The 14,135-nt window shown below is 42.7% G+C and overlaps 1 protein-coding gene across 1 annotated transcript in view; it reads right to left on the bottom strand.

Moving 5' to 3' along the window:
- Positions 1-3,435: 3,435 nt before the first annotated feature.
- The window catches only part of LOC117365392 (tyrosine-protein kinase ZAP-70), a 128,515-nt gene continuing 117,815 nt past the window's right edge, over positions 3,436-14,135 (bottom strand). The window contains exon 15 of the mRNA XM_033955789.1: positions 3,436-4,240. Within this exon, the coding sequence (XP_033811680.1) occupies positions 4,120-4,240 (121 nt within the window). The 3' untranslated portion in view covers positions 3,436-4,119. The remainder of the gene's footprint in view (positions 4,241-14,135) is intronic.

Raw genomic sequence — 14,135 nt, 5'->3', positions numbered from 1 at the left:
CATTCTCCCAGGGGAGCTTAGAACGGTTTACATGAATTTATTCAGGTACTCAAGCATTTTTCCCTGTCTGTCCTGGTGAGCTCACAATCCATCTAATGTAATGTAATATAATCTGTGTCTGAATTCAAGAAGGTGTGGGATAGGCCCATAGGATCTCTCAGAGAGAGAAAGAGATAATTGTTACTGTGGATAGGCAGACTAGATGAGCCATTTGGTCTTTATCTGCCATCATGTTTCTATGTACCTGGGGCAATTGGGGATTAAGTGACTTGCCCAGGGTCACAAGGAGCAGCGTGGGTTTGAACCCACAACCTCAAGGGCTGAGGCTGTAGCTTTAACTATTGTGCATCACTCTATGTTTAGTAAGCTTTTTTATAAAATATGCTGCAAGTGTGAGCAACCTGATTTGGACATCCCGTTTTGAACATGCTCTACCAAGCCACATCCTCAGCCTTTCTTGTCATGCTGACCATATCAGCAATGTTTCCTTGGCATAAACAGTGCTCCAATGCCTCTCCAAGCCCCAGCAAGTCCCAGAACTGCCATTGGCCACACCACCATGGTGGCATCCCCCAAACCACTGCAATTTACCTATGCCCCATCTGGCCAGCCTCTCTAGGCCAGAAATCTACCCAGAGGCTCCAGTTCAACAATGGGACCACTGAAGCCCCAGCCTGGGTGAGCAATTTTCTTTTTTTAAAAACCCTTTACACATGTTCCCTCAGATGTAAATATTGTCTCAACATTTCACAACACAAAAACAACTAAACAGTTACATCTCCATCACACGTTTCACATAGAAAATCATTTCCCCTCCATATTCCATGTCTTGTATTGATATGTATCTTTTACACTATTACTATTTATCATCTCTATTACAATTTCTATATTCTTCTCTACTTTGCCTTATACTATGTCTGTTTTCTGCATAAGCTTTTACAACTTCAGTTCCCTACTTAGTACCAGATTTTATACATCCTTAAAACTTCATAAGTGGAGGGGCATAATCAAAAGAAACATCTAAGTCCTAATTGGACGTAGGGCATTAGTTGCCCAAAGTCGGCAGCACCAAAAATATCCATTCTCGAAAAGTGCGTCTAAATTTTTTTTTTCTCAAGAATCGTCTATCTATATCAGTGATTCCCAACCCTGTCCTGGAGGAACACCAGGCCAATCGGGTTTTCAGGCTAGCCCTAATGAATATGCATGAGAGAGATTTGCATATGATGGAAGTGATAGGCATGCAAATTTGCTTCATGCATATTCATTAGGGCTAGCCTGAAAACCCAATTGGCCTGGTGTTCCTCCAGGACAGGGTTGGGAACCACTGATCTATATGTCCAGGCGTTTGATCATCCAGACCACCAGAATATCTATCTTTATACCATATTCTCGTCCAAATATTTGCCCAAGTCCCAAACACCCAGAACAAGACCTTTTGGACGTGGGAGGGGCTAGCAATTTGATGGACTGGCCACTCAGACATAGCAAGAGAGCAGTGGGGGCACCTTACAGGGCACTGCTGTGAACTTCACAAAAAGGGTGCCACATAAACATCTCACCACAACAACCTTATAGGTCATGGTGAGCCCCCCAAAACCTACTATACCCACCTATCTACAATCCCAGTAGCCCTTATGGCGGCATGTGGCACTTATATGGCAGTACAGTAGAGTTTTTTTTTTTTTTGGTGGACTCACATTTTTTACCATGAATGCAGTGATTATAGTGGTTTATGGGCCTGGGTCCTTCTCTCTATGGTTTAGACCACCCCCCAGACTACTTAAGCCACCTCTGTGTAGCTCTACTAGGTTTTTCTATGCCAAGTGCTGATGTTCCGGAGGCGGGTAGGTACATTTTTATTCCAATTTTCATGGTGGTGTGAGAGGGGGGGGTCAGTGATCACTGGGGGGAGTGTGTGGGGGTCTCTACTTTGTCCCTGCAGTGGTTATCTGGTCACTTTGGATACCTTCTGGGCACTTAGACCTGTTTTTAGATCGCCTAAATCGCAACGTGTAAGTTCCATCTAGGCAGTCTCATCAAACTTTCAAGTATCCCTGCAGTATGACTAAGTCTAGGTGAGCCCACATCCCACCCTAACCACTTCTTCAAAAATGCCCCTTTCAGCTCTGGGCACACAGCAGGATTCAGAGGCCTAAAACATCTCTGGATACATCGATTATCGGCACTTGGTCATCCAAATGCCGACTTGGGCAGGTTTTTAGACATATTTTTCTATCGGTTATGAGCCCCATAATGTTTTAGGGCTCCTTTTACAAAGGTGCGTTAGGGCTTTAACGTGCGGAATAGCGTGCTACCGGAATAGCGTGCTACTGCTTCCTCTTGAGTTTATCGGCTAGCACGCGCTAATCCGGTGTGTGTGCTAAAAACACTAGCGCACCTTTGTAAAAGGAGCCCTTAATATATAACTCACCACAGTCTGTTGAAACAAAATATGTGAGTGTGGGAAGTGGGGGTGGAGGAGATATAGCCTTAATCAGACTTTTCACACTCTTGTCTAGCTTAGAGATCGCATATGAGCTGCTAAACAGAGGCTCGGTGTTTACTTAGCATGTCCACTGATGGCTGCCAGTAATTCTGTGGCTGTAGATTTACCAGCTCAAGCGGGTTAAAACCACGGGCTCCCAAAAGTTCCTCAGTCGCCTATTTTAAAAAAATCTATGCCAGCCCTGAGGTCCAGCACTTTTCAGGTTCCCTGGCTGCGCTCAGTGTAAAAAAAATAGAAGAAGAAAAACAAAAAACCCCAACTTCTTCTATTTTTTTTACAGAATCACATTTACAGGGAAAGTCTGTATAGGAAGCCAGTCTCAGCCGCTGCCTAAGCATCCTATATAGAAGGTGGGACTTGGCACTTTGCAGGGGGAGGGGGGTCCAGAGGGCCAAGGGGGAAGAGGCTTTTTGTAAAAGTTATGTGGATGCTGGCACCCGCATAGCAAAGCTTTTCAGCTCTCCTAAATCTGATTGCTTCACTATGCAGGTGCAAGCACTGAATATGCCAACACCGGCATAACCTGGGGCTCCTTTCCAGTGCTGCCCCTGACCTACCCACTTTTTACTTGGACAGTCTGAGGAGATATTCAGTGGCACACTCCAGTTAAGTGCCGCTAAATATCCCCACTTAGGTGACAGCAAGTAATTCAATGAGGCATGAGAGCATCCTGCCCACTTAAATTGCTCTGAATATCATCCCTAATATGTTTATGTATTGTAAAATATGGGTTATGATGGGGAAGAGGGAGCTGAGGAAAAGTATGGTAAGCCTGAGGGAACTTACTTTTTTATTTTGTCTGTGGGATTTTTTTTTTTTGGGTTCAGGGTAGGAGGTCTGAGAATGGAAGCCTGCTATTAAAAATGAAATGAAATGAAAATGATTTAAATATCATTCATTTTACATTTTATTGACATTTCCTGCATCATTACAAAAGAAAGGACTTCCAAGTGCACACCCAAGAAGAGAAGAAATATGTATATATGTCAAAGATATACATAACACAATCATTTTCCATTGAAAAGAAAATTATAGAACACGGGGTTACGATAAGATGCTAAAAAGGGGTAACAGGAGTAAGATAATGAAATATTTTTCACAGAACTAGTGGCAAGGATGCAAAGAACAGCCTACCAACATAGGTGGCACAAGCAAGAAATATAAGAATTCAAAGAAGCAAGATCTTCAGTTGCATGGCTGTGTAACTGCTGCCCAAATAGCATTTTCAGCATTGTAGCAGGAAGGAAAATGGGTTTTGAAATCATTAGTCTTTCTTGTTGTGGAATACGCACTTGGTATAATGTCCCATATTACCATACACACACAGAATCTGACTGATATATACTGCAAAGTCATTTGTGAGATCACAGCCAACACAGACCAATCAGACCTACTATGTGTGAGTGTGTGATCATTTTTAACACCATGTTGAATGATTCGGAATTATTAGGGGAGCAGCTTAAAAGACTTGGCTATTGCCAGAAGAGGAATATTGCCCAAACTGTGGTAGCTACAAGGAATCCCAGTGCAGCAGTGTTGGTAAGAGACAAAGAAGACATGGTATCAGTAGACGTTCTTGTAGAGAAATCAACAGACCACAGAACCAAATGTCAGGTTTTGACTGCCCCATCAGCTAGGGCTTCTGCTCTATTCTCCTTTTTGACCGCAATGCTGTAATAGTAGGTGCGCATCCGATGTTCTACATCTTTAAATCCCGGACGATCCTCCCATCTAGAAAAGACACAGAGACAAATAAATAAGCTATGCAACAGAGCAAGATGAGGAATTTATGAACCACTCTACTCTTCCAAACTTTCTAAGTAGAGGTTGAGCTATATTAGTAAGGTCCCAGAGCCTCAAAGTAATGTACGACATCACCATATACCAGTGTCTCTCAAACTGTGTGCAAAGGCACAGTGGTGTGCCCTAAAGAGATTCTGGGTGTGCCCCAAGAGATTCCAGAATTTTACTTTATTTTATAAAATTCCCTTCATAAGTAGACACTAGAGTAGATGACATGTATGTCGCGTAAGCAACAGTCTGTCAATGTTATGAGCATCTGCGTGCATACAACCACCCAGACAAGCATCATTCTTTGATTGGTCCTTGAAAACTAACAGCAAGTAATTTTAGTTTTTTATTTTTTATGCAGTAATTATCCTAACTTGAGTAACAAAGCAATTAAGGCTTTGTTACAGTTTGGGATCTTCTTATCTATGCAAACTTGGATTTTCAGCTCTGAAAGGAATTAAATTGAAAAGAAAAAAGAGAATGACTGCAGATGGTAGATGATGAAATGCGTGTTTGCTTGTCAACTATCGAGCCGCGTTTTGAGTTAATTTGCAATCAAAAATAAGCTCATCCATCACATTGGTTCAGAGTCATAAGTGCGCGGGACAAAGCCGCGCCGACATTAGAGAGCAGACAATTAAGCGCAAGACTCCAGCGTGCCACTGTAAAAGTTTATTTTAAAGAGCTCCGATGGAGGGTGTGGTTTTACTTAATAGTGTTTGCGCTGCCATTGGAGGTGTTTGGGGGGGTTGTAACCCCACATTATAGAGGAAATAACTTTTTCCCTATTTTTTAAGAGAAAAGTTAAGTTTTCTGTATAATGTAGGGGGTTACACCCCCCCACACACCCCCAACGGCACTATTAAGTAAAGTGTGTGGGGGGGTTCCCCCCACACTCCCCATTGGAGCTCTTTAAAATAAACTTTTACTGCGGCACGCTGGAGTGTGGTGTGCAATTGTCTGTTCTCTATTGTCGGCGTGGCTTTGTCCATCGCGCTATTGTCAGGTCACCATCGCATTGATCAGCAACTCTATTTGTGTCATTGTTGTTACAATCACCCATACATAGCTTAAAGAACTTTGGGGTCCTTTTAGTAAGGTGCGCTAGCTAATTTAGTGCACTCTAACGCGTCCATTATAGTTTATGGATGCATTAGTGTTTAGCGCATGCTAATATTTAGCGCGCCTTAGCAAAAGGGCCCCTTTAAATAAATAACTCTTAAATTTAATTTTTTGTTGGTTTTGCAATTTTATAAGTTCAATATTAATGTGCCGCAAAAAAACATTTGCTCTGTTTAGTGTGTCGGAGCTAAAAAGGTTTGAGAGACATATACATATGGGGAGGTGGCAATTCTATAACTGGGTGCCTCCTTTTAGCCTCCCTGGTGTTGCATGGTGATAACCTATTCTACTGTATAATTGCATCTGGGAACCCAGATACCATTATAAAAATACTAGTGTAACCCAAAACATAACATAACAATTTATTTATATACTACATAAGCCTCAGAGTTCAATGCATTTTACAATCATAAGAGCATAAGAATTGCCACTGCTGGGTCAAACCAATGGTCCATCCTGCCCAGCAGTCTGCTCACGTGGCGGCCCCAGGGTCAAGACCAGTGCTTCAAATGAGTCCAGTCTCACCAGTTTAGCATGAACTTGTCCAACTTTGTCTTGAAACCCTGGAGGGTGTTTTCCCCTATGACAGACTCCGGAAAAGCGTTCCAGTTTTCTACCACTCTCTGGGTGAAGAAGAATTTCCTTACGTTTGTATGGAATCTATCCCCTTTCAACTTTAGAGAGTATCCTCTCATTCTCCTACCTTGGAGAGGGTGAACAGTCTGCTTTTCTCTACTAAGTCTATTCCCTTCAGTATTTTGAATGTTTCAATCATGTCCCCTCGCAGTCTCCTCTTTTCAAGAATGAAATTACAAACTATATGTTAGTTACTGTTAAATGTACAAAAACAACAACGAAGGAGGCCAGATGGTGCTCAATCCTATTTATTTAACAGACTCGACACGATCGTGTTTCAGCCCAAGAGGGCCTGCCTCAGGAGTCTTTATACTGAGTAATAAAACCAATGACGTGTCAATCCAAATGTCCAAATGTTGCAATAAAAACACTGAAAAAGACCAGAATGATGGCTGACGGCGATTACAGCGAGCACCATCTGGTCTCCTTCGTTTTTGTTTTTGTGCTCCTTTCTGGTGTGAAGGCAGTTTCTCCTGTTTGTCTTTTGAGTTACTATTAGGTGCCATCAACTCGTGTTTGAGTCCTAATGACTTGATGCTATATAGGCCACATTAAAATAAAAAATACATCAAAATGCAAGAAATTTATCAAAAAAATAAGTCTTCAAATGCATATAGGAAGAAAAACCCCTAATCACTGGGGGGGGGGAAAAAGTCTGGCCCATAGTGGGTAGCATGAAAAGCAAGAGAATGTTCCACAACAGCTAATCGGTTCCTGCCCTTGATAACTGGATGTGTGGAAGGATTAGCTGGTCTAGTGGAATAACATGACACCATAAAATCAAAATGGGCTAGAAAATAACCAAGAACCCGACCATTCAAAAAAAAAAAAAAAAAGCCCTGTTGGAAAAGTGCATGAGCCTCCTCAGTGAGCCAATAAAGCATCTGATAATAAGGAATAACATGATCTCCCTTCCATAAAGAAAAAATTAGACTTAAGTCTCTATTTTGAATGACACAAAGGCATTTAAAGTGCTTCTGGGCACAACCCAGTTAAACAATGTTGCAATATACTCAACACCAATGACTAAGTTAAAATTCAGAAAGAGTGGGAGCGTGTGATGCAGTCAGTGTGGTGCAGTGGTTAAAGCTACAGTTGCAGCACCCTGAGGTTGTGGGTTCAAACCCACACTGCTCCTTGTGTCCCTGGGCAAGTCACTTACTCACCCCATTGCCCCAGGTACACATACAGTGCACATACAACATATATACCAAAATTCTGCCTAGAGTGGAAGAGTAGCCCAATAATTAGTGCCATGGGCTAAGAGCCTGTGGAACTGATTTCAATTTCTGTTACACCTCCTTGGGATCCTGGGCAAGTCACTCAGCTCTCCATTGCCCCAGGTTTCAAAACTTAGGTACCTTTTTACCAAGCTGTGGTAAGTACCAAGACATGTTTAAAATGCTATACTGTTGCGTGCGCTGAGGCATCCCATGATGAATTGCAAATGTGTGTGTGCTACCCATGCGCTAAAAAATATTTTTTTTATTTTTTAGCTGTGGAAGTAATGGCTGGGGGCAGAGAATGGGCAGATCAACGCTAATCAGTTCCTGCAGCTATATTACCACAGGCTAACTGATTAGTGCGTTAGTTCCTACTGCCTACAAAATAGGTGGTGATAAGAGATCACATGCTAATTTTTGTTAATGGATACACTCTAATAGCTAAGTTAGCTGAATATTAAATTTTGAAATAGTAATTTTGAAGACAAAACATTTAAGAATATTTATTGAAGATAAGATGTAGTTTTATGCACGTTTAAACACTTTCACTAATATTTAATAGAAATTCAAAAAAACGGGACTACTGATAAGACACTGTGGTATAGCATTTCAGCTATTTTGGTCCAACAAGTGTTACTTCTGATGTCCTACAAACAAATACTGCAGTACTTCTGAACTGTCTACATAAACTAGTTTTATGGATTTTTCTAATCTAATCTAATCTTCCATTTGTGAGTCGCAACATATCTATACAGACTCAAGGCGACAGATCAAAGAGGAAGGGGAAAAGAAGGAGGGGAAGAGGACGTGGAGAGATAAGAGGAGGGACTTAGACATAGGGGATGCTATACAGAAATGAGTTAGTTAGTTGTCAAAAAGATGAATCTTCAGGTTTTTTCTGAATCTAGTATAGTTTGTCTCTTTCCTGATAGCTTCTGGTAGGTCATTCCAGTTTTTTACATCCAGATAGGTTAGCATAGAGTGGAAAATTCATTTGTAGTGGAGGTATTTTGTGGATGGTAGGTTTAGTTGAACTCTGTTAAGGATTCTTTTTGATGTTGACCAAACATTAGAGAATAATTGGATGAGAGGGGCTGCTGCGCTTCTGTATAGGATCTGGTGTAGGATACATGATGATTTGAAGATTATTTGGGATGATATTGGGGAGCCAATGTAGTTGCCTGATGAAGGTTGTAATTGAGTCAAATTTCTTTAATTTGTAGATTAGTCTAACAGCTGTGTTCTGGATGAGTTGTAGTTTGTGGATAAGAGCGATGTTGATGTCAAGGAAGGGCGGAGTTGCAATAGTCCAGTTGGGGTAGGACCATCATCTGAACGATCATAGCAAAGTGGTGTGGGTGGAAGTATGGTCTTGCGAGTGTAGATGGTCTTTCTCCGAAGGTTAGATATTTGTGGTTCCATTGTGAAAGTGTTGTCTAAGATGCAGCCTAGTACCTTGGTGGATTTCTCCATTATGAGAGTGATGCCTGATGAAAGAGTGAGGTTAGGTATAATATTCTGTTGTGCGGTGTGGAAACCAATGGCTTTTTTCTTAGTGGAGTTCAGTTTCAACTTGTTGTTCGTTGCCCAGGTTTGAATTTTATCTATATTGTTTGAGATTTTTTCGGCAATATTGGCATGGTTATTGGTTATGGGGATGAGGAGGAGGATGTCATCGGCATACGATAGTATAGTTTCATCTTCCATTTTGATATGGCCCAGTGAGTTCATGAATAAATTGAATAGGATTGGGGATAATGGGGAGCCTTGTGGGACACCACAGAATGCCTTCCAAGGGTTGGAGTATGATTCTTGCCTTTTGACCATGTATTCGCGATTTTGTAGGAAGTCTGCAAACCATTTCAGTACAGTTCCTTTTATTCCGATTTCCGAGAGTTTGGTTAGTAGTAATTGGTGGTCCACTAAGTCAAAGGCTGCGGAGATATCAAATTGGAATAAAATGGCCTGATGACCCAAGCTTAGCAATTGTTTGATTTTAGTGATTAAAGTGAGGAGGAGGAGCTCGGTGCTGTGCTGTTTTCAGAAGCCATATTGGGATGTATGAAGGCAGGAGTGTTGCTCTATGTATGAGGCTAGCTGCTTGCTGACGTGGGATTTGAGGATTTTAGTGAGGATTGGAATGCCAGCAATCAGTCTGTAGTTGGATGCTATGGAGAGCTCTGCCTGAGCTGTTTTTGGCATAGGGGTTAAGGCCATTTCTTTGGGTAGGTGCCCTTGGTTCAAGGAACTATTTAGCAGGTTAGTGAGCCAGTTAATGATATGATGCGGAGTAGAGAATGACACGGGGAGCGATCCCCGCAGGGAGCTGCGGCGTGGCTGCGGTTTGGCTGCGGGTTATGGAGACTCCAAAGCCAAATCGCCGCAGACACGGGGACAAAAGTTTTCACCGCCCGCAAAAACGGTGAAAAGATTTGTCCCCACAGGCCAATGTACCCCCTTCTAGGAACCGCTATTTACCTGTGTTTCACCGTGTTCGTGACCGGGTGTTTGACTCCGCCCCCCAATATACTGGCTCCTCATTTGTCAGATCAACCCTTCCTGCCAATAGAACCCGCCCCCCCCGACGATCGCCGGCAGGAAGGTGCTCAGCCCTTCATGCCGACAGAACCAGCCCTCCCCACGATCGCGGCAGGAGGGTACCCAACCCCTCCTGCCAGCTCCCCAACAGCCCCCCTATGATCACTGGTAGGAGGGTGCCCAACCCCTCCTGCCGGCCCCCCCAACGGCCCCCTATATCGCCAATAGGAGGGTGCCCAACCCCTCCTGCCGGACCCTCCCCCAACAAACCCCGCCATCCCGAAACACCACCCTTAGTCTTACTTTCCAAGTTGGACCGGACAGCTCCTTGCTCGTCTGGCCAGCAGGCCTGCCTCCGTCCAAATGAGGCGGGCCCGCCCCTCCCCTCCCCTGCCTAACCCACAGGATTCTAGGGCCTGATTGGCCCAAGCACCTAAGGCCCCTCCTATAGCGGGAGTGGCTTTAGGTGCCTAGACCAATCAGGCCCTAGGATCCTGTGGGTTAGGCAGGGTAGGGGCGGGCCCGCCTCATTTGGACGGAGGTAAGCCTGCTGGCCATACGTGTGAGGAGCCGTCCGGTCCTACTTGGAAAGTAAGACTAAGGGGGTTCCGGGGTGGGAGGGTTCGTTGGGGGGGGTCCAGCAGGAGGGGTTGGGTACCCTCCTGCCGGCGATCTTAGGGGAGGCCATTGGGAGGACCGGCAGGAGGGGTTGGGTACACTTCTGCTGCGATTGTCGGGAGGGCCGTTGGGGGGGTCTACAGGAGGGGTTGGGTGCCCTCCTGCTGTGATCGCTGGGGGGGAGGGGAGACTTGCAGCCGTAGCCGCGGTCACTATGCTAATCACGGCAGGGAGATCTTTGCCGCGATTAGGTACAGCGGCCGCGTCTACTTACCATGTAGGCTAACATTGTAAGCATTAAAAGTACATGTCGTGTTTGTTTTTGTATATTTATTAACTAATATTTAACTAAGTTTTAAAGTTTTAAAGAATGTTTCCTTTATACGTAAATAAAGAAAAGTATATAAAATCGTACCCGTTTGAGGCTTTTATGTATGCAGCGGTGACGGTGATGGGGCGGTGAATGGAGTGGCAGTGGTGGTGACGGGGCGGTGAAGGGAATGACGGTGACGGGGCGGTGCAGAGGATGGTGAGACGGGGACGGGGCGGTGACGGGGACCAATTTTTTCACCGTGTCATTCTCTAATGCGGAGCTGCTGAAAGAAGGTAAGGAGGACAGTGGTCAAGGGGACTGCTTCGTAAGGCTAGTTTTGATAATAGTCTACTGGTATCGGGGAAGGAAAGGTTAGTGAATGAAGACCAGATCTGGTCTGCATTTATGGATTCAATGTATTCCATTTAGTTGCATTGGGACGAGTTTGATGAGGCTGTCTTGGCAACTTCTGATTGGACCAATTTGACTTTGTTGAGGAAGAAATCTGCAAGTTCTTGGGCTAAGATTTTGTTGGAGAAGGTTGCAGATTCTTGGTTTGGGGGGGCTGTCAGTTTTTATACTAGGTGGAACAGCTTTTTGCTGTCGGTTGTGTTACCTCCTATTTTACTGGCGTAGTAATTTTTCTTTGTTTCGGATATGTTGTCCTTATATTTGTTTATGGCTGCTCTCCATTGTATTCTGTGTTCTAGTGTCATGTTTTTCTTCCATTTCCTCTCTAGATGTCTGCATAGTTGTTTGTCTAGTCTTAAGGACTCCGTAAACCAGGGTGAAGTTTGGTTTGGTTTTATTTTGCGCGGGTGGAGGGGGGATACAGTATCTAGGGTTTTGGCTATGATTTTGTTCCAGTTGGTTATCATTCAGGTGGTGTTGTTCAAGGGGGAAGGAAGTGATTTTGACACTATATTCCAGAAGAGATCAGGTCTTGTTTTCCTGCGAAATAGTCTAGCGTCTATGGTGGCTTTGGAGTTCAGGTCTATCTTATGCTTATTTAGAAAACTTTTTTCAATTTCGAGGTCCTTTGATACTATTTAGATACAACATTAGCGTATGGCCACGTTTCCAAGTTTTATTTAAAATTTGATAATCCGCTTATCATAAAATAATTAGGGATACATAAAAACAAAACAGACTCAGACGTACAGAAAAAGAGGATGGAAGGGCAGAACTACATCGTTGATAGGAAAGAGAGACAAAAAAAAGGATAAAAACATTGGGGATGGGGTCCATCTGATTTAAGAATTAGAAAGGAATCTTTGGCCATTATAGTGGAAATTGGAAAATCAATCATCTTCCAGCTGCAGCAAAAAATGATCTTAGCGTATGGAAAGACCCTCATAAGGATGTGTTAAGGCCACTTTTTACTGCAGCTTTATAAAAGGGCCATTTAAATTTTGAACCCACTAAGGACAAAGTACCTGCATATGTAAACTGCTTTGGATGTACCACAAAAATGGGGTATATCAAATCCATGATCCTTGCCCCTTTAGTCTATTCTGCAAATATACATAAGTATGTTTTTTCAGGTAGGCATACAAATGGATGGAGCCTGGATGGGAATCACACTGGCATGTGTATTGTAACTTACAGAATACTATAATTTGTATACATATCACACAAACTCAAGCTCTATAGCTGGTATTAAGGGCCAGATTCTATAAAAGGTGCCTAGAAAAGTAGCATCTACCACATGTCAATCAAAGCTAAGCACCATTTTAGAATCGCACCTGTTGGCACTTAAATCAACTTAGGTGCTAGTAGACGTGTACACTTTAAGCACTGTTTTATTGGCCTAAAATACTGGTGCCTAACTCAACCCACACCCAAACTTCGCCTTACTTGCTGATAGATACCTCAATGTGGTCACCTACATTGACATGGTAGGTGCTCACCGAGTTAGGCACCTATCAACAAATTAATTTTTTTAATTTGTTTTTTAATAGTGCTTTCAATTATCAGTGCCAATTTAAAAAAAATTAAGTTTGGTGCTTAAATTGGCTAGGTGCCCTGATCTAGGTGCCTAACTGTAGGCACCTTTTATAGAATCGGGGCCTAAATGATTGCACCTAACTTATAGCTGTATTTTTTATAGTATTCTATAAAGGACAGTAAGCGCCTACATTCCTTTATGCAATAGACTCCTACAAACCACAGATTTACATGTCTTCTTACTAGCTAAATCAGTGACAAATGAGTGTTAGGGGGCTATTTCCTTGTGGTAATTAGCTGCCTAGCTGAGGAGTTAGATGCCTACACATAAATCCCATAAGTACATTAGGTACCATCGATTCATGTTCGAGTCCTAGCGACTTGATGAATTACAGATCTAAAAAGAAATTGGTCTTGTGCTTGTCAGTAAGTTCCTCCAGCATCATTCTATGGTTGTTTTCAACATATCCAGCCATATGATTGCAGGTCTCCCTCTTCACCTGGTTCCTTCAGTCTTCCCAAACATAATGTCCTTCTTCAATGATCTTTCTCTTTTGAAGGTGTAACCAAAATAAGACAGTCATAACTTATACATTTGGACTTCAGTGACATATCTGGTTTGATCTCTTCTAGAATTGATTTGTTAGTTCTTCTGGTGGTCCATGGCATGCAAGGACCCACAATGAAAGAAAATCTCATTCCCCCATGGCATGCATAAAACCCTTCTCCTCAATGGCATAGTTTATTATATGCCGTTGTGGATTGATGGTGTATATTAAGTAGACAATGTCATAAACAACATTGGGCTATTTAATACATCAGTAAAATCTTTCTCCGGCATCAAAGCTCAAATGAGTCAATCTTCTTTCTGTCTTGCTTCTGTAGTGTCCAGGTTTCGCATCCATAATTGACCACTGAGAAAATGAGTACATGGATAAGTCTGTTATTTCCTTGCCTTTGAATACTTTGTCGAGAGTCTTCATTGAAGAGCTACCAAGTGCTATTCTGCGGAGAATTTATTCCCTGCTTCTTTGTTTAAGAAAGAGCCCAGGAGATTGAAATCCTTTACAACTTCTATTCTATCACCCTCAAGCTCAAAATCTTCATCATGATCTTCGTCTTGTTTATGTTCAGTTCTAATCCCATGCTATGGCTTTCGGCTTTGACTTTTCTCAGTAGATACAGCATATCTTCTTTGCTGTTGGTGATGAGCGTTGTATCATCTGCATAGCTCAGGTTGTTTATATTTCAGACACCAATTTTAAAACCAACATTCTCTTCTTCCAAATTTGCTTTTCTGAAGACCCTGGCCTACATTAACGGTGCCTAAGTTTTGTGCTAGACATCATAAGGTGTGATTCTGTAAATGGTGCCTAAGCATGACTGACACAAGGCCAGTGTTTTTTCTCTTTTTTTTTTTTTAATGTTTTATATATAT

This window comes from Geotrypetes seraphini, chromosome 8, assembly GCF_902459505.1.
Source record: "Geotrypetes seraphini chromosome 8, aGeoSer1.1, whole genome shotgun sequence".
NCBI lineage: Eukaryota > Metazoa > Chordata > Amphibia > Gymnophiona > Dermophiidae > Geotrypetes > Geotrypetes seraphini.
The sequence above is the reverse complement of the archived record's forward strand: the minus strand, read 5'-3'. Positions and strand labels throughout refer to the sequence as shown.